A 19,151-nucleotide genomic window follows, 5' to 3' on the forward strand; every position below is an offset into this window, starting at 1 on the left:
GCAGCTTTCCTGAAGCTGGGGTGCAGGTGCGGGAGAGGCGGAAGGTGGGAGAACGGGGAGGGGCCGAGGACACCGCCTCCCTCGTGGAGGGGACAGCTGGTGGCCTGGGACTGAGGTGGAGCTGAGTGGGGCGGGAATGTCGTTGAGGGGCAGATGGGTTGTAGGCTTGGGCTGGGTGCTTGGGACGGCCCAGGACCTCCCTTTCTGCCGAGGGGACTGACCACAGGGCTGTAGCCTGCACGGACCACCCCTCTCCTCAGTTGGTAGGACTTGGGCAGCTGGAGCCCCAGGTCCTGCCCCGACTGAGGAAGGCAGTCCCAGCCAGCTACCCTCGCCACTCCAGGCTGGCTGCAGCCTCAGCAGGGCCAGACAAGGACGGGGTCTCCCCAGCAGAGATCCTCAGCAGGCTGGGAAGTGCTGGGGCTGAGGCAGGGACAGGGAAGGTGGAGGTGATAAGCAGATCCGGACAGCAACATGCCCCAGCCCTCGTTCTCTGGGCAGGGATCCCGCCTATGTCTGCACGTGGCTCAGCTGGATGTCGCCCCCTACTTCCACGTTGTTGATAGCACGCAGGTTCTTCAGGCGGTGGTAGTATTCACACAGGTGCCTACCATCCACGGTCACCCTGAGGCAGTGGCTTTCACACGTGATACACACCTGGACAGAGAACACGTATTTGCACTCAGCTTGGAAAGTTCTCAACCCCAAATGCAGGCTTGTGTCTCCCTCCCTCCTTCCTGCCTTCCTCAAACAATAGTCAAGCAGGCCCCACACCTGCCTTCTAGCCACTCTGAGGGATTCGTTCTTCACTAAAAGCCGTGTGCTCTCCTGCCTGTACTTTTGCATATTCTGTTCCCACCGCCCAGGATGCCCTTCCTCCTCTGCTCCCCACTCTGCACACCTTGCCCACAGGCATAACTGTGCTCATCCTACTGGATTCTCCCCCCTACCTCCAGGAAGGCGAGCCTTCTCTGCCTTCCCCACCTCCTCACGCCCTCCTAGTCGAGTCAGGTGCCCCTTCAGGCCACGGCCCCAACCCCATCCTCATTCTCCAGCTGGACCCTGAGCCTCCAGGGGCAGGAATGCTGACTTCTGCCATCCACGTCCCTAGTACCCGGCACACAGGAGCGCTCCGCGCCTGCACTCCTGCAGGGCAGCCTCCTAACTTGTCTTTTCGCCCCAAACATTCTCCAGGAGGCTGTCAGAGCACGTCTGTGAAAATGTCATCACCCCATCGCAATAGCTGACCCTCGCACACTTACTGCACACCAGACACTGTCCTCAGCATGTCACAAACACGATTTCACTTCATTCTTACATCTCTATGAGATGATGTTATTATTTGCCCATTTGTAGATGAGGAAACTGAGGCACAGAGCAGTGGTCAGTTGCCTCAAGTCACACAGCTATCTATATATCACAGTATATGGCACTCTGGCTTGACACACACCAACACACTGTATTAAAATCCAAACTCCTTTCCATGGCCCTCAAGGCCCTATATCAGTCATTTTCCACCCTGGGTGAAGCGTATCAGGGTGTATTTAAAGATATGGAGGCCCAGGCTCACCCCCTCGTTGGCCTGGGGCGGGCACAGGCATCGACTTTTCTTCCTTAATTTCCCCAGGGGGATTTGACTGCGTAGTCAAGGCTGAGAACATCTGATCTGTGTGAGCCGGGCCTCAGCTGTGCCACCCACCCCTCTCTGTCCCACTCTCTCCGAGGAAGCCCCTGGCGCCCAGTTCCAGGACAGGCCACGCCCATGGCTCTCTGCCTTTGCAAAAACAGCTGCTCCCTCTGCTGCCCGCCTGAATGCACCCCGCAGATCTCTGGGAGGCGGGCTCCTTCTACCATGGAGGTCTCAGCTGCCCGGTGGCCTCCTCGGAGAGCTGTCCCCGTCTAAGGCAGTGCGGCCCCTGCCCCCGGGCTCACTTTGTCCTCTTATTCTGTGTTGCCTTCTGCAGAGAACCTGCTGTCATCTACAAGGACCTGTCCAAGCATCTGTGTCCTTGTTCCTCTCCCACCTGAACTGTCAACTCCCTGGGTGCAGGACCCCATCTGTCCGTTTCATGGCTGGCCCCCAGCTCCTGGGGCACTTCCTACACAAAGTGGGCCCTGATAGAACAGCTGAGAAATGATTGTTGATGAATGAGTGAGTGAGTGAGTGAGTGAGTGGATGAGGAATGACCCTCATTCTTGGGTTCCATCTGGCGCTGATCTGCTGTGTGTCCTCAGGCGAGTAACCTGCATTGTGAGTCAGTTTCCTCACCTGTAAACAGCAGAGCCCCCACCTGCCATATGTGGGACAGAAACAGTAAAATCATAAGAATGGATTGAACACTTTCTCTTCTTCTGGGCCCAGGCCTCACCCAGAGTCATCAGCTCCCATCTCGTTCCAGGGGCCCCCAGCGCCCCCGCCCCCTGCTCCGTTGGCCCCATGGGAGCCCCTCTGAGCGCAGCTTACCGAGAAGCTCTGGCCCTGGGTGAAGGGCATTTTTCCTGACAGGCTTCGCTCCTCAGGCCCCCAAGAACCGTTGACCTGTGTGTTGCGGACCACGGCATTCTCTTTGAAATGGGGGTTCAGGTGGAAGGCGATGTCATTCCCAGAGCGCAGGTTGATGTAGAACCTGGGGGTGGGCAGCTCACGTGGACCTACTCTGCCCACTGAGCTCTGGGTCCCTGGCCCTCCCCAGCCTGCCCAGAGCCAGGAGGATGGCCAGAATGACCTTGGGCCGTCTCTCCTCCCCGAGAGCCCTGGCTTTCCTCTGAGCACTGGGCAGGACGGTGCCCGACATGGTGATGCTCTTGGAGGGGTACAGCCCACCCGGGATGCTGGTGAAGAATGGCAGCGTCTGTCGGGAGGAGAGGGCCAGGTCAGCCCCAGCAGACAGAGCAGGCGCCACTGCAGAGGGCACTTTGTGCCAATTTCCATGAATCTGGACTGTCAAACGAGTTTGACAACCGTGCCTGTGAGTCACACGTTTCCAAGAAAGAACTCCATGGTATCTTTACTTGGTTCAGTAAATGCCACATGAAAACTTCCCGGCGTCCCTCAAATGAATGGGCTTAAACTGTCATGAAAAGACCTTTGACCTGACACGACAGGACACTGGGCTGAGAGGGGAGGCCGCATATATGCCCATGGTGAAGGGACAGTTTTAAAGGTGAAACTCCTGTCAATAGTCTCCTCGTTTACTCGGGTGTTTGAGGAACTTCAGCCACTGGAAGATGCCTCACTGTTGTCACTGTCCCTCACCTCCCACCCTGCCCACTGCAAACCACATCCCCGCCCCCCTGGAGCACACTCACATAGGCTGGGTTGGGATATGCTGGAGGTGAGACTAAGGGATTCTGTTGAAAAGGGACTAGGAAATTCAGTGTGGGAGTGACACACAAACGGGCCCCACACTTTCGAGACGGGATGCTCCGCTGTGACACAGAGGTCGTGAGGCTTCAGCCCTTGGATTCTCCATCACCTTCCTTCTCATGTCAGCCTTGGTGGGACTTCCTGCCATGTTCCCAGACCCCATCGGGGTCACCTGCCCTTCCACCCACAGCAGCCCCACCGACTCTAGGCCTCCTGTCTGCTCTGCACTGGCAGGAGGAGGAACAGCAATGATATAACAGGGCTTGTCCTTGGATGCAGGGCCTTCTCCCCCCATGCTGGACCACTGTACTCCCCTCCCAGTGACAGCAGGACCAGGTAAATCCAGTCTGCTCTAGACTGTGTTGGCCTAAGAGGAGTTTCACTCCACGTCTCCTGAGCAGAGGGCCCAGCCCCAGTGTCTCCATCCCCTTGCTACACTGCTTTCTCCCTGACTCTGGCACCAGAGAATTCACCCCCTTGGTGAAGGGGGACGTGGGCGGGGCCGGGGTTGGAGGAGGGGACATGCGCATTGGCTCCTCCAGAGGGAGAGGAGGACGAGTCAGAGGTAGACCCGCCCGCTTCCCTCAGCTCCCAAGGCTCAGGGCCGCATTTCACCTGGAAGGTGAAGACTAGCATCTACTGAGCGCCTATCGCGTGCCGGGCTCAGCCTTCAGTGCCTCACAAGGGAGGTGATCCCGGCTCCTGTTTCCCTAGGGAGGCAGCCAGGCTCAGAAGGGCTAAGCAATGTGCCCAAGCTCGCCCAGGTAGCAGGGGATAAATTCAACATGGTGCCTGGTCTGTCTGGTTGTGTCCCCCGCACCCTGTCCTGCCCAGGCCGGGGCCCAAGTCAGGCTGCCCTGCAGGGCTTCCTGGAGCTCCACAGTCCTGCCGTCAGCGGAGCAGGAGGTGGGTGCCCGAGCGGGACAGTGATGGGCCCCAGGACGGCTGGGTGGAGAGACACCCCTTCCCCCCAACCCATCACTCGAGGAGCCAAATGAGGAGCCCTTCCCGTCCTCTTACTTTCCTGGGCCCTGTCCCCCCAGCAGACTGATCTTCCTGCCCTGATTGGTTTCCTCTTCTACTGGCTGTGCAAACCACATTCCACATTCACTTCCTGGGTCCCTCTTGCTCACCTGGCACTGTGCAGAGTGCTGGGGACACACAACTGAACAAGCCACAGTCCCAGCCCCCAAGGCTCATGGGCAGAGGGAAGAGTGCGTGGAGTGATGGGGACAGACAGGTAAGCACAGTTAGACTGGGACATGGTGACTGGCACAGCACAGAGAAGTACAAAGTCCATGGGGACTCGGGGGTGGGGGTGCACCCAGTGATCCTCAGGCAGGGAAGATGCTCCTGAGGAGGGACATTTAAGCACAGCACTGAAGGGCTATTAGGGGTTGGATGGGATTTCAGCACCAGGACAGCATGTGTAAAAGCCTGGTGGCCCCGGAGAGCCTCGAGTGAGCAGTGACGGCTGCGTGAGCTTCATGGGGGAGGGCTGAGAAGAGGGCCCAGGACATAACATATGCTCAATAACATTTACTTTGAGCTAATGGACCTCACGAAAAATAGGGACAGCTGTCCACTGGTGCTGTGGACTTCTGACCACAGTCAGGAAAGAAACTGCAAGACTCCGCGTGTTGTCACTGGGCCACTCTCGCCAACCCCTCCCATTCTGAGCAGCTTGGGGAGCAGCAGAGGGGCCTGGCTTTCCCTTCCCAGATTTAATCTCAAACAGGACACCCTGTCCCCTCTGAGAGCTGAAATTCAAATGGCTAGCACATGAAAGGTCGTTACAAATACTCTTCTTGAGATAGCTCCTTACAACAGTGGCCCGAAAGAGTCATGCTGCCCTGTGTCCAGCCCTTTGCCATGTGACTTTGCTCTTCCTCCCATCAAGACATGGAGTTTATTTCCCCCAGCCCTGAATCTGGTCTGGCCTGTGACTTGCTGTGGCCAACAGAATGCAGCAGAAGTCACATCGTGCAATTTCTGGGGTGAAGCCTTAAGAGACCTTGAAGCTAAATGGTTAAAATGATCACTTTTATGTCATGTTTATTTTACCACATTATAAAAGGTGGGGAGGAAGGCTATTAAATTCCAGCTGGGGAATGTTGTCCACCACAAGTTCTGAGTGTGAAGCCTGACCTCTCTGTGTTAAAAGGGAGACCAACTCTGCTGGGGAGGTGGTGCCAGCACCCACCTGAGCCTTTCTTCTGGAGGTCCTCAGAAGGATTGAAAGATACTTGGAAGGAGAATGACTTTCTCGCTGTGTGACTCTAGGTCATTTAATTTTGTGTCTCAGTTCTTCCCAAAGACATCATAGGGACCACCAGTAGGGGGCCCCCACTGAGAAGTCCTCAGCTGGGAGGAAAGTGAATGTGTTCCAGGACACACAGGATGACTCAGGGTCAGGCCCTCATTGGGTAGGCCTGTTAAGAAGGCAGGAACTGCAGGAGAGCTGGGACTGTCCAGTACCCAGTGTGAAGCAATATTGAGCAGAGTGGACTGATGCCAGAGCTCTGCTGTGTAAGTGAGTCTCTCTCACACCCACACCCCTGAGTCCTGCACTGTCAGGGGAGACCCCCTCACACCTTAGACTGAAGCCCACTGACACCATGTCAGGCCCCCATCATTGACTCTATGCCTTGGGAAGGGGCACAATGGTTTGTAGTAGGTTGGAGCACATCACCAGAGCACATAGCATGTAGCAGGGGAAAGTCAGGAGAGTGAGCATGTGGTATCTTTCCTGATTTCTGGTGTAGGCAATCTAAATATAATTTTTGGGAGCAAGTCAATTAAATAGATGTGAAAAAGATAAAAGTTTTTGGATGAATATTTTAACAATAACTATGTGTTATGGTATATGTACTTAAAAGAACTTCAAAATCTTTTGATAACTTAAAACCTTAGAGTTTAGCAACATTAAGCTAAATGATTAAAATTTATTGAGTATCCAGGTCATTTCCACATAAGGTAAAATTAGAATAATTACTAAACATAGATTTATCTACCTCTGGCTTCTTACTTCAGAGAAACTGAAGAAATACTTGGGCTTGTGAATAAACACATTTTGTGTGATGCTGAGAAATTTTTCTATGAAAATGCACACATTTCTAGACAGTCTTTATACAAGGAAAATAAGATGTAGGTTTTAAGTAAAGAAGGTATAGGAATGGAGATATTGTTGTTTGTTTTGTTAAGAATGATAAACTTGTCCTAAAGTACCAGGAAGGAAAGAAGGCATAGTATGAATTCCGAATAGAGGCAATTCTTCCGAAAGAAGCAATAGACGGTTTGTGAAAGAAAAACTCTGAGGAAAGAGTTTTGTGCATGGTCGAGTTGGGTAAGGCTGAAATGAATTTAATCAGGTGAATTAGTTTTAATATCAGAAGTAAGATGGTACAAAAATTAGAATTTGGTTTTCTCTTAAAAGGATAATTTTCTTGAACTTTTAGTCTGCTCTTGATAAAGAGAATATGAAAAGTCCTTTTCTTCACCTTTGAATCATTTCAGAGAAGGATTCTGCCATTCACTGCAGAACGCAGGTTTCTGATGCACTTTCACATCCTCAAACTGAACTAGGTAGAAAATTACAGACCTCTAACAGAAACTGATGGCTTCATAAAACTGCCAATAAAAGAACAATTGAGGGGATTTTTAGGACTGACTACCTACTGCAGGAATTGGGCAAATAATGTTTCAGTGACTGCTGAACATTTATATATATTACTTAAGTCTGACCTATTTGATTTCACTGAATGGGCACCAGAAGGAGAAAAAGCCATAAACACCTTAAAGTCCATTTTGGCCGAGGCTCCAACTTCAAGTCACCCTAATCTCAACTTGCCATTTTTTCTCTTTGTACATGAAGATAAAGGAAATGCTTAGGGGTATTAACTCAAAAACATGCCGATCAACATTGACCTATTGGATATTATAGTTTGCAATTAGACTCAGTGGCAAAAGAACTTCTGCCTTGTATGAGGGCTATTTCAGCAACAGCTCTCTTGTATATGGCCACTGAAGAAATGGTGGTGGGGTCTCTTTTAACTATTTATGTCCCACACTCAGTTGAATGTCTTCTAAATTCTTATCACACTCAGCATTAGTCTGTAAGGCGATTAGCCTCTTATGAAGTTCTGTTGCATTCTGCACCTAATATTACCTTAGCATGATGTAATAATCTTAACCCTGCAACTGTGCTTCCAGCACCGCAGAAGGAAAATGGCCATGACTGCATGTTAATAACAGATTACCCTCTTGCTCCTAGGAATGGCCTACAAGAAACTCATGTTGATAATGTTGATCTAGTTTGGTTTACAGATGTATCTTACTTAAAGGATGAGCAAGGAAATTACTGGGCTGGATATGAAATAACATCCTCAGTGGACAGAATTGATAGTTCTTATTTACCAGAAATAAAGTCAGCACAGCAAGCTGAATTACTTGCTTTAACTACACCTTGTCAATTGGCTAAAGATCAGGGGGCAAATATTTTTACTGACAACCACCATGTTTTTTATGCTTTTGGAGTAGCACTTGACTTCAGAATGCTGTAGAAACATTCAGGCATTTTAACCTCTTAGGGAAACCTATAAAAAATGGAAAACAGGTTGCAGAATTATCAAATTCTATAGCACTACCAAAACAATTGGCGATTATTAAAATACTGGGGCATTCCGAATCTGACACTTAGGAAACTAAAGGAAATCAACTTTCTGATGTAACTGCTAAGTGGGTAATTTTAAAAACTCAGCCTGTTGAGCCTCAAGAATGCCCACTGCTCTCTGTTAACCCTGATAACCCAGTGAAAGATTCCCTTCTACATGCTCAAGAAATTGCCACGGAAGAAGAGAAACAGAGATGGCCACAAAAAGGGGGAATTGTTGACTCCACCACACAAATTTAATTGGGTCCAAGAAAAAAATCCATAGCGCCTATTGGAGCACTATTGCCACTGCTCCAGCATATACATGAATTAACCAACTTGGAACCTGAAAAGATGATGTTGTGAGGAAAACAATATTTGTGGAAACTTTCTCACACAGTGGTTCATAAAGCCTATGCTCACTGTACTAAATGTCCTAAATATAATCCCAGGAAACCACTTCTTAGGTCACAAGGTCACTTTCCCCTTCCTAAGGGACCCTTTGAGGTATGGCAGTTGGACTTTGTTCAAATGTCACTACCTCAAGGATATAAATATATCTTAATACTGACTTGTGTGTTTTCACATTGGATTGAGGCTTTCCCTCGCAGAAGGGCAATGGCCTTAACAGTAGGTAAATTGCTACTAGACAGAATGATGCCTGTTTGAGGAATTCCCATTGAGTTACACAGTAACCAGAGAACTCATTTCACTGGATAAATATTTAAATCTGTTTGTGACACTTGGCCAATAATGCAGCACTTTCGCTGTGCTCATCATCCCCAATCCTCAGGATTAAAGGAAAGAACTAACGGCACTATCAAAACTCAATTGGTAAAAGTTCAGAAGCATTTAATCTCTCACGGACAAAACTCATCTACTAGTGCTTCTCAGTCATAAATCTATACCCGTTGGTAAACATCGGCCATCTCCTTTTGACATAATAATGGAACAGCCTATGAAATTACATGAAGGAATGTATTAACCAACTTTGCTCAAAGGAGATATCTTGCATTATTGTCAAGGTCTTATTAAGACACTAAAAAGAAAGTAAAAATTGGTAGCAGATTCCTTTAACACTGAGCTCCTGGGAGACAAAGACCTTAAGGGTCATGGACTACAACCTGGAGAATTTGTTTATTAGAAGAGACACCAAATGAAAGACTCTTTCTAGCCTTGTTGGAAAGGACACTACCAGGTACTCTTAACCAATCCATGCACTGCAAAATTAAAAGGCCTAAATTCCTGGATTCACATTTCTCATTTTAAAAAGGCCTCTCCTCCTCAGTGGATTTCACCTCCTGTTACTGACACTCAGCTTTAACTAAGACAGGTGCCACCAAACCGGGACGGGAAGAAGTCAACATCTGTTGTAGACAGATGCCTCAAGATCCTCGACCAGGTCTGTATTTCCAATCTTGTATCTCCTCATCTAAACCCTTTTAATACTTAAGCTGTATCTCATTTACAAAATCTTTTAATTAATTGCCAGAATGTCATTTAAGATTTTTGTGATGCTATGGTTGTTTATTCAATCCACATCTGAAAGAGCCTCAAAGGCAATGTCTTCTTACAATGGGCTCATTCCCTTGCTTCATGTAATAATCAGTCCAGTTGTTGGCCATGGGGCCAACTTCCCCTTTCTAGTACATCTGGGATATCTTCGGTTTCTCCCTTTTGAGGTACAGAGTCGAAAGCTCTAAAACAATTTATTATGATACGGAGGTCTAGTTCCAATGTTCACAGTTCATTTGATATTACTAATTATGATCCTGAAACCTGGCCAATAGCCAATAATATTCATGGTACAGGACTTGGTTATTCCTTTTCTGTTGCTTAAACTATTAAGATATCCCAACAACTTGCTGCTAAACAAAAGAAATTGGATTCTACAACAAGAACTATGGCAGATTTCACACGAATCTGGGATGGATTTGCTTGGCTTCCTCCTACATATGGGTCCTCAAGTACATCAGCACCTTTATGCTGGGAATAGAGAAATTATTCCACAAAAAACTTACCTAACTAGCAGCTATATATGTAGCTCACCCCTCGTTGGCCGAGGCCGGGCACAGGCATTGAGTTTTCTTCTTTAAGCTCGTCAGGGGATTTGACTGCTTAGTCACTGCTGAGAACACCTACTCTGTGTGAGCCAGGCCTCAGCTGTGCCACCCACCCCTCTCTGTCCCACTCTCTCTGGGGAATCCCCTGGCCCCCTAGTTCCAGGACAGGCCATGCCCACGACTCTCCGCCTTTGCAAAAACAGCTGCTCCCTCTGCTGCCTGCCTGAATGCACCCCGCAGATCTCTGAGAGGCACGCTCCTTCTACCGTGGAGGTCTCAGCTGCCCGCTGGCCTCCTCGGAGAGCTGTCCCCGTCTAAGGCATCATGGCCCCTGCCCCAGGCTCATGCTGTCCCCTTACTCTGTGTTGCCTTCTGCAGAGAACCTGCTGTCATCTGCAAGGACCTGTCCAAGCATCTGTGTCCTTGTTCCTCTCCCACATGAACCGTCAACTATGAGGGGGCAGGACCTCGTCTGTCTGCTTTGTGGCTGTCCCCCTGCTCCTGGGGCACTTCCTACACAAAGTGGGCCCTGATAGAACAGCTGAGAAATGACTGTTGACGAATGAGTGAGTGAGTGAGTGAGTGGGTGAAGGAAGGACACCTCATTCTTGGGTTCCATCTAGCGCTGATCGGCTGTGTGACCTCAGGCGAGTAACCTGCATTGTGAGTCTGTTTCCTCACCTGTAAACAGCAGAGCCCCCACCTGCCGTGTGTGGGACAGAAATAGTAACATAATAACAACAATGGGTTGAACACTTTCTCTTCTTCTGGGCCCAGCCCTCACCCAGAGGCTCAGTTCCCATCTCGTTCCAGGGGCCCCCAGCGCCCCCGCCCCCTGCTTTGTCTGCCCCATGGGAGCCCCTCTGAGCGCTGCTCACCGAGAAGCTCTGGCCCCGGGTGAAGGGCAGTTTTGGGACAGGCTTCACTCCCCAGGCCCCCAAGAGCCATTGATCGGCTTGTTGCGGACCACAGTGTTCTGATCGAAACGGGGGTTCAGGTGGAAGGCGATGTCACTAACAGAGCGCAGGTTGATGTGGAACCTGGGGGTGGGCAGCTCACGTGGACCTCCTCTACCGACTGAGCTCTGTGTCCCTGGCCCTCCTCAGCCTGCCCAGAGCCAGGGGGATGGCCAGAACGACCTTGGGCCAGCTCTCTTCCCCGAGAGCCCTGGCTTACCTCTGAGCACTGGGTAGGACAGTGCCTGAGATGATGATGCTCTTGGAGGGGAACAGCTCACCCGGGATTCTGGTGAAGAAAGGCAGTGTCTGTTGGGAGGAGAGGGCCAGGTCACTCCCCGCAGACAGAGCCGGCGCCACTGCAGGGGGACCTTAGTACCAGTTTCTATGAATGTGGACTGTCAAACGAGTTAGACAACCGTGCCTGTGAGTAACATGTTTTCAAGAAAGAACTCCATGGTATCTTTACTTGGTTCAGTTGGCTCTAGTTGTTTTTTTAATTCGTATGGTTATTTGTTTATTGCAGTAGGTCTGGCTGATCCTAGCTCACCTGGGGTGTTATTTAAATATGCCTAAAACTGTCATAGGGAACAGAGGAGAGGCGACCTCGGGTTGCACATGGAGGGGATGGGAACATCTACCTTCCCACCGGGAGGTGCAGACACAGATATACTCATCCCCCAACCCTGGCTGCCCTCCATAACAGACCCTGGATAAAGGCTGCAACAATGTTGCCAAAAAACAAATCTTCTCCAGGACCTTAATGGATCAATGGCTACAGAAGAGGAACAGAATTACCAGGAACTTTAAAGACCCAGGAGGCCAAAAAACACCCTGGAGACTTATCTAGTTCTGATTTCCTGGGTAAAAGAAGTAAGAGGTGCACCTGTGGGTGCAGGCGAAGGTGTGTAAGGAGACTGCAGCCATCAGTAACACCCTTACCAGGAAATGATCCTGTTATCGCTATTATGGCCTTGCTCAGCCAGATCTCAAAGTGTGTGACTACTTAAGGCTAGTCACCATGGCTGCTAGGGCTGAGGGGACAGGCAGTGGGAGGGACGAGAGGAGAGCTCCTGCTCACCTGGAAATGGGAGCTCTGCACCAGGACGCTGAGCTCAAAGAGACTCCCCCTCCGTAAGGACAGTGGTGTCTTCCTTCCTCTCTTTTGTGAGCTCCACCCCTGAGACTGAATCATATTTGGTTCCTAGAGGTTCAAAGAGCCTGACCACACTGACACGACAGTGAGTTTCTAGACGATACCGCCCATTGTATGTAACTGTCTCCTGAGCATGCTTGGGCAGTATCCCAAAAGCAGTGGGGCTACTTGACAGCGCCCATGTGGCTGGACTTTGCCTGTGCTCAGGGTGGTGGCCGCGATGGGAAGGCCTGGTTATACCCGTTTTACACACAGAGAAGCTGAGGCTCCGACTCTAAGGGACACGCCCAAGGTCACACTGCTCACTAGCGGCAGCCTGAACTATATAAGGATACTTGGGTTCTCAAAAAAATGTTTCTTCCCTTAAAATTCTATTCTTGGTATAAAACCATAATCACATAGAAAGAAATGTTTTGTAAATACAAAACATCAAGATAGAGATTGTTCTCCTAGAGTACTGTGGTTCCCTGGGAGCTTCTGAGCCCCTTCTCTATGAATTTATCTCCTTCCTCTCTTCTCCCTCTCTTCTCCTCTCTCTCTTGTTTCTGGGTTTTAGAATGGAGAGAGGAGAATCTTGGACTTAATAGAACCTTCTATGTGACATGAGGGTGGGGGAGACATGTTAAATAAACCGTCCGTAATTGGCTTTAGCACCCAGTCAGGAACATGATGGACTGAAAGAGACTAGCAGGATAGGCTTGGTTGGGGAGTGTGGGGGGGCAGGGAACAGTGCAGTCAAGCAGGTCCCTGCAATGTACCAGAGAGAGACCCGCAGGCCCCAAGCTGGGGATGAGCAGTTCAGAGTCATACAGGCACCCACAGGTAGAAGGCGCCCCAGGGCCGCACATCTGTCTGCACCCCTTTCCTTCCTGCACCTTGTTCGACACACCACAATTTGCAAAGAATGAGTTGATCTTGTTAAACCGAGTGTTTTAAAACCTTCTATTTTTGACAAGCTTCCCCCCAATTCAAATCCTAAATGAAGTCTTTCTTTTGACTTAAAAATTTCTCTGAGAATTTTCAGAGGGCCCCTGGGACTTCTCAAAGACGTTTGTTCTCTCTTCCTATAAAGAGGGAGATAGTCAACTAATTAGGCTTGTTTGGTATGCTAAATTGCATGGGAAGCACTGTCAAGGAAATGATGATAAACCTTCTTAGGTTATACTGCATAGGTCAATATTCTTCACCATCTTAACCCTGCTACTTTGCTGCCATCACTACAGGAGGAAAATGATCATGACTGCAATCTGTTATCTAATTTGATTTACAGATGTGTCTTACTTAAAGGATAAGCAAGGACATTATCAAGCTGGATATGCTGTCCAGCCTTGAGGATGCCCACTACTTTCTATTAACTCTGCTAACCCAGTAAAAGATTTCCTTCTGCAGGCTCAAGAAATCACCATGCAAGAAGAGAATCAAAGGTGGCAACAGAAAGGGGGAACTTTCGATGCCACCCCACAGATGTGGTTCAGGCTCAATAACTGACCGAAGTGCCTATTGGAGGACACTTGCCACTTCTCCAGCATAGACATTAACTAACCCATTGGGCACCTGAAAAGGTGATATTATGACGAGAACAATATTTCTGGAAACTGTCTCCCACAGTGGCTCATAAAGCATATGCTCGTTGTACTATATGTCCTAAATATAATCCCGGGAAACCACTTCACAGGTCACAAGGCCACTTTCTCTTTCCGAAGGGACCCTCTGAGGTATGGCAATTGGACTTTGTTCAAATGTCACCATCTCAAGGATATAAATATCTTAGTAATGATCTGTGTGTTCTCACATTGGATTGAGGCGTTTCCCTGCAGAGGAGCGATGGCTTTAGTAGTTATTGGAAAGGATAAGTCCTGTCTGGGGATTCCTACTGAGCTATTTGGTGACCGGGGAACATATTCCACCAGACATATAATTAACTCTGTTTGTGACATTTGGCCATAATGCAACATTTTAACTAGTTGTATGATCCAAATTCAATTGGCAAAACTTTCAGGAACATTTAATCTCTCATGGCCGAAAGCTCTTCTGCTACTTCTTCTCAATCTTACATCTGTACCTTTTGGTAAACGTCGGCTGTCTCCCTTTCAAATAATAATAGGACGGCCTATGCAATTCGATGAGGAAATGCATGAACCTGCTAGGCTTAAGGAAGACATATTACATTGTTGTCAGGGTCTCACTGAGGTGCTTAAAAAGTGAAAGGTTGGTAGCTGATTCCTTTCCCAGAGAGCTCCCAGGAGATGAAGGCTTTAAGGATCATGGACTACAACCTGGAGATTTTATTTGTTGGAAGAGGCATCAAATAAAAGACTCTCTGCAGCCCCATCAGAAAGAACCATCACAGGAATTTTTCACCAATCCATGCCCTGCAAAATTAAAGGACATAGACTCAGGGATACACATTCCTCATTTAAAAAAGTCTCCTGTGCCTGAGTGGATGTCAACTCCTGTTTCTGACACCTGACTTTCTTTCTTTCTTTCTTTCTTTCTTTCTTTCTTTCTTTCTTTCTTTCTTTCTTTGTGAGGAAGATCAGCCCTGAGCTAACATCCATGCCAATCCTCCTCTTTTTGCTGAGGAAGACCGGCTCTGAGCTAACATCTATTGCCAATCCTCCTCCTTTTTTCCCCCCCAAAGCCCCAGTAGATAGCCGTGCGTCATAGGTGCTCGTCATTCTAGTTGCTGCTTGTGGGACGCGGCCTGAGCATGGTCGGACAAGCGGTGCGTTGGTGCGCGCCCGGGATCCGAACCCAGGAAGCCAGTAGCAGAGTGCACGCACTTAACCGCTAAGCCACGGGGCCGGCCCTGACACCTGATTTTGACTGACCAAGACAAATACCTCCAAACCAGGGTGAGAAGAAGACATTATCTGTTGTAGACAGCTGTCCCAAGACTCTGGACCAGGTCTGTATTCCCAACCTTATATCTCCTCATTTAAACCCTTGTAATGCTTAAGCCATGTACTCATTTTATAATTGTTCTATTTAAGAATTCAGAATACTATCATACTTAAAGAAAGTGATTGGTTTGGAACAGGCTGGTCTTGAAGGTCAGGCACTTCTTGGGTGGCTCCTGACTGAACTCAATGGCTATGCGGAACAAACTTCTGGCCTTGGCTACTGCTGGGATGGATAGGACACTGCACCCTGGGACTCCTTCGGGTGCAGGGTAGGATTCGCCCTGAGCTAACAACTGTTGCCAATCTTCCTCTCCTTAAAGCCAGACGAGCTCGTTCAGTGTTCCACTGGCATGGGCACCTAGAGGCTCTCTTTGTTCCTTCTTTGGGGCTAGAAGATGTCATATCACATATAGAAGCCCTGACTAAATTTACTCAACAAGCCCTTAACGATAGTCAAGCAGGAATAGCCTTATTACATACTGAAATATTTTGAATGAGAAACGCTGTCCTTCAAAGTAGAATGGCCTTAGATAATGTAACTGCAGCCCTAGGTGGTACGTGTGCAATCGTTCCAACCGAATGCTGTGGTTTTATAACTGATGAGTCTTCCAGGGTGTCATCTCTGCTAACGCACGTGAAAAAGCAGGTGAATGCCGTAAGCCACACTACACCTAGTCTTGATTTGTTTGGTTGGCTCCCCTCTGGTATTGGCTCCCTTTTGTGAGAATGGATTCCAATTCCTATTTCTGTTACTCCTGGGAATTCTTGTATTAGTCATAATATTCAAACTCATTACTGTTTTCTTTACTCAGTGTTGTAAGACTGGCACGCAGGCTAGAGAATTGATTGCTCATCGACTTGAATGGTCAATCAATCTTACAACCCTGGACGAATTTCCTTTTCTGATAAAGACTATCCCTAAGAACTCATTTTAAACTAATCCTTTCAAGTACTGGATTATCTGTTCTATAATTGTTATAGACAATGTAACTATAGGAAGTCATATCAAAGCACTTGTACAATGTTTGTGTGATAATCTAAAAATAATTGACAAATTACATAACCTATCAAATGCTTCCCCGGTTACTATATGCCTCTATGCTTGTGCACTATATCCGACTACTTCCCCCAATGTGGATAACTGGGGAAATCAATGACATAACAGCCTAGCACCGAGGGACACGATAGACCCAGGGCAGGCAGCAACCACCCTGGCAGCGAGGGACAATATTTTTTTTGCGTGTGTGAAGAAGATCAGCCCTGAGCTAACATCTGATGCCAATCCTCCTCTCTTTTCTGAGGAACCTTGGCCCTGAGCTAACATCCGTGCCCATCTTCCTCTACTTTATATGGGACGCCGCCACAGCATGGCTCGACAAGCAGCGCGTCGGTGCGCCCCCGGGATCCGAACCGGCCAACCCCGGGCCGCCGCACTGGAGCGTGCGCACTTAACTGCTTGCGCCACCCGGCCGGCCCCTCGAGGGACAATATTTTGATCATCAGTGCTTTCTATCGAAAGACTATTCAGCCGGCCCCGCGGCTTAGCGTTAAGTGCGCGTGCTCCGCTACTGGCGGCCTGGGTTCAGATCCCGGGAGCGCACTGACGCACCGCTTCTCCGGCCATGCTGAGGCCGCGTCCCACATATGCCAACTAGAAGGACGTGCAGCTATGACATACAACGATCTTCTGGGGCTTTGGGGAAGAAAAGGAAGAGGATTGGCAATAGATGTTAGCTCAGAGCCGGTCTTCCTCTGCAAAAAAAAAAAAAGAGGAGGATTAGCTTGGAGGTTAGCTCAGGGCTGATCTTCCTCACAAAAAAAAAAAAAAGAAAGACTATTGATCAAAGGGGCAAAAGACAGGAGATTTTCACACATTGAGGTGTATGGGGTGAGTATTCGGGTTCAAAACTGATTCGGCCTGGACTAAAGAAGCCTGACTTATGGCCTCTCTCACATACTACATACAGCTCCTTTAACCATTAAAGTAAGAATGCACTGTCTTAAGAGAAGAATGTGTACTTCCCCTCCCACCCCATTTTGGTAATGCCACCCACCTTAGTCCCTTTCTTGATATCAGGGTCATGTTGACCTGCTAATTTGCAACTGAATACCTCTTGGAAACTATGATGAAAATGTATCCTGGGTGTGTTTAATGTACGTTCTTTGTTCTAAAAAAGATATAAGACTGTATTGAAAATCATGCTTCTCCAGAAGGCTTTCTTCCTTTCTGGAAAAGGCTTTCCTGGGTTATAATTCTCACTATGGCACAAGCGAAACTCACCTATCTCTCTTCTCTAGAGACTGGTTATTGGTTATTTTGGGTCAACAACACGTAAGCTCATTCGTCTTATCATCACCAGGTAGGAACTTAGGAATCTTTCCCCCTTGAGCATGTGGTGGGTCTGACACCCCTTGGGAATAGAGGTGGTTGGGGAGGAGGTGCAGGGGCTAGGGTCTAATCTTACCTGGTGCCTCCTTTGTTGGGTGGATAGGGCAAGCCTTCCATGGCAGTGTGGAAGAAAGACCTGAGTCGTGGAGGAAGCGGCCTGGGATTTGCCATGTTTCTGGAACACCACAACCATCACTGCCTGCAGCTGGGCCCATTATGACGGCTGCTGGGAGGGGGCTGAGGAGCAGCTGCTACATGTGGAGAGAACTGTAGGGCTTTCATCGGTGAGAACCACCGAGTGATATGGCTGCCCCCAAAAATAAAACCACCTTAGGCTGCATTCCTAGAGCTAGAATATCTAGAAACAAGGGAGGTGAAGGCCCCATACTGTTAGGTGTTGGCCAGATTCCTTGGGTACAGTGTCCAGTTCTGGGCACACACCAGGAGGCCAGGGACAAGCAAGAGAACATGACTGAGTGTCTCCTATGCGGCAGGGCCATGCAATATGGTGATTTATAGGAAATATACATTTAGTCATTTAGATGATCAAAATATATTTCTCATATATGTTTGGTCTTCATCCACAGTTCCTGGTTCACAGCTCCCAAAACCCTTGGAATTTCTCGTTTATGTTACTGAAGATGACTTTCAGACCCACCCAAGGGAGGGGGCTGGTTGCCAGGAGAACAACCCATGTGATCAGAGGATTGGAACTTTCAGACCTACCCCCTGATTCCCGGGGTGAAGGGGTAGCAGGAGTGGGGGGCTCGAGGTGGAATCAATTCCCAACAGCCTAGTCAATCATGACTACCTAATGAAGCCTCCAGAAAAACCCCAAAGGTCAGCTGTCTTTTTCTAAGAGCTTCCAGGTTGGTGAATACACGGAGGTGCTGGGAGAGTGGCATGCCCAGAGAGGGCGTGGATGCTCCGCACCCCTTCACTCATTTCTTGCCGTACGCATCCCTTCCATCTGGATGCTCATCTGTATCCTTTATCACATCCTTTAATAAACTAGTAAACCTAAGTAAGTGTTTCCCTGCGTCCTGTGAGCCATTCTAGCAAAGGAATCGAACCTGAGGAGGCGATCATGGGAAGCTCTGATTTATAGCCAGTCACTCAGAGGCACGGACAAAACCTGGACTTGCAACTGGCATCCTGAGGTGGAGGGGTTGTTGGAACCTCCAGTCCGTACCGATCGGTCAGAAGCACAGTGACAACTTGGACTTGCGACTGGCGTCTATAGTGGGGGGCGGTCTTGTGGGACTGAGTCCTTTACCTGTGGAATCTGATTCTATCTCTGGGTAGGTAGTGTCAGGACTGAACTGAATTCTCAGACACCCTGCTGGCATCCAACAATGGCTTGTTGGTGTAGGGGAAGCCTACACACACACACACACACACACACACACACACACACACACACACTGGAATCGGGTCCAGGCTGGGGTCAGGTGTTATGGCCAAACCAGTTTCATCTGCACCTGGCAAACACCACTGGCTGCCAGCCGGTCCATCATCCCGCCCTCCGGCTGGTTTAGGGACTGAAGCCAGAGGAGGGGTCGCTGAGAAGCTTGAACTTCAGGGCCCTTCCCTGCATGGCAATGGGTCTGCATGGTCTTAGGTGTCTGTAATGTTTCCAAAAGTTAAGACGTAGTAAATGAACTGA

General features: G+C 48.9%; 1 protein-coding gene across 1 annotated transcript; it reads right to left on the reverse strand.

Moving 5' to 3' along the window:
* Positions 1–463: 463 nt before the first annotated feature.
* Positions 464–19,002, reverse strand: LOC131416812 (galectin-5-like). The gene is made up of 4 exons (XM_058559476.1): positions 18,952–19,002; positions 11,258–11,346; positions 2,465–2,627; positions 464–657 (listed from the first exon to the last, which is right to left on the reverse strand). Exons 1-4 carry the CDS (start codon positions 19,000–19,002, stop codon positions 511–513), a joined length of 450 nt encoding a protein of 149 aa, XP_058415459.1. The 3' UTR covers positions 464–510.
* Between the last annotated feature and the right edge of the window lie 149 nt (positions 19,003–19,151).

The sequence above is a fragment of the Diceros bicornis genome, chromosome 18, assembly GCF_020826845.1.
Source record: "Diceros bicornis minor isolate mBicDic1 chromosome 18, mDicBic1.mat.cur, whole genome shotgun sequence".
NCBI classification, from domain to species: domain Eukaryota; kingdom Metazoa; phylum Chordata; class Mammalia; order Perissodactyla; family Rhinocerotidae; genus Diceros; species Diceros bicornis.

Excerpts from the sequence above, each read along its gene's own strand:
- LOC131416812 (XM_058559476.1), bottom strand. The coding sequence starts at position 19,002 with ATGATGGACCGGCTGGCAGCCAGTGGTGTTTGCCAGGTGCAGATGAAA. Across the intron at positions 11,347-18,951 it reads GCCAGGTGCAGATGAAACTG|ACACTGCCTTTCTTCACCAG; the intron begins GTTTGGCCATAA and ends TCCTCCCAACAG. Across the intron at positions 2,628-11,257 it reads GTCCTACCCAGTGCTCAGAG|GTTCTACATCAACCTGCGCT; the intron begins GTAAGCCAGGGC and ends GCCCACCCCCAG.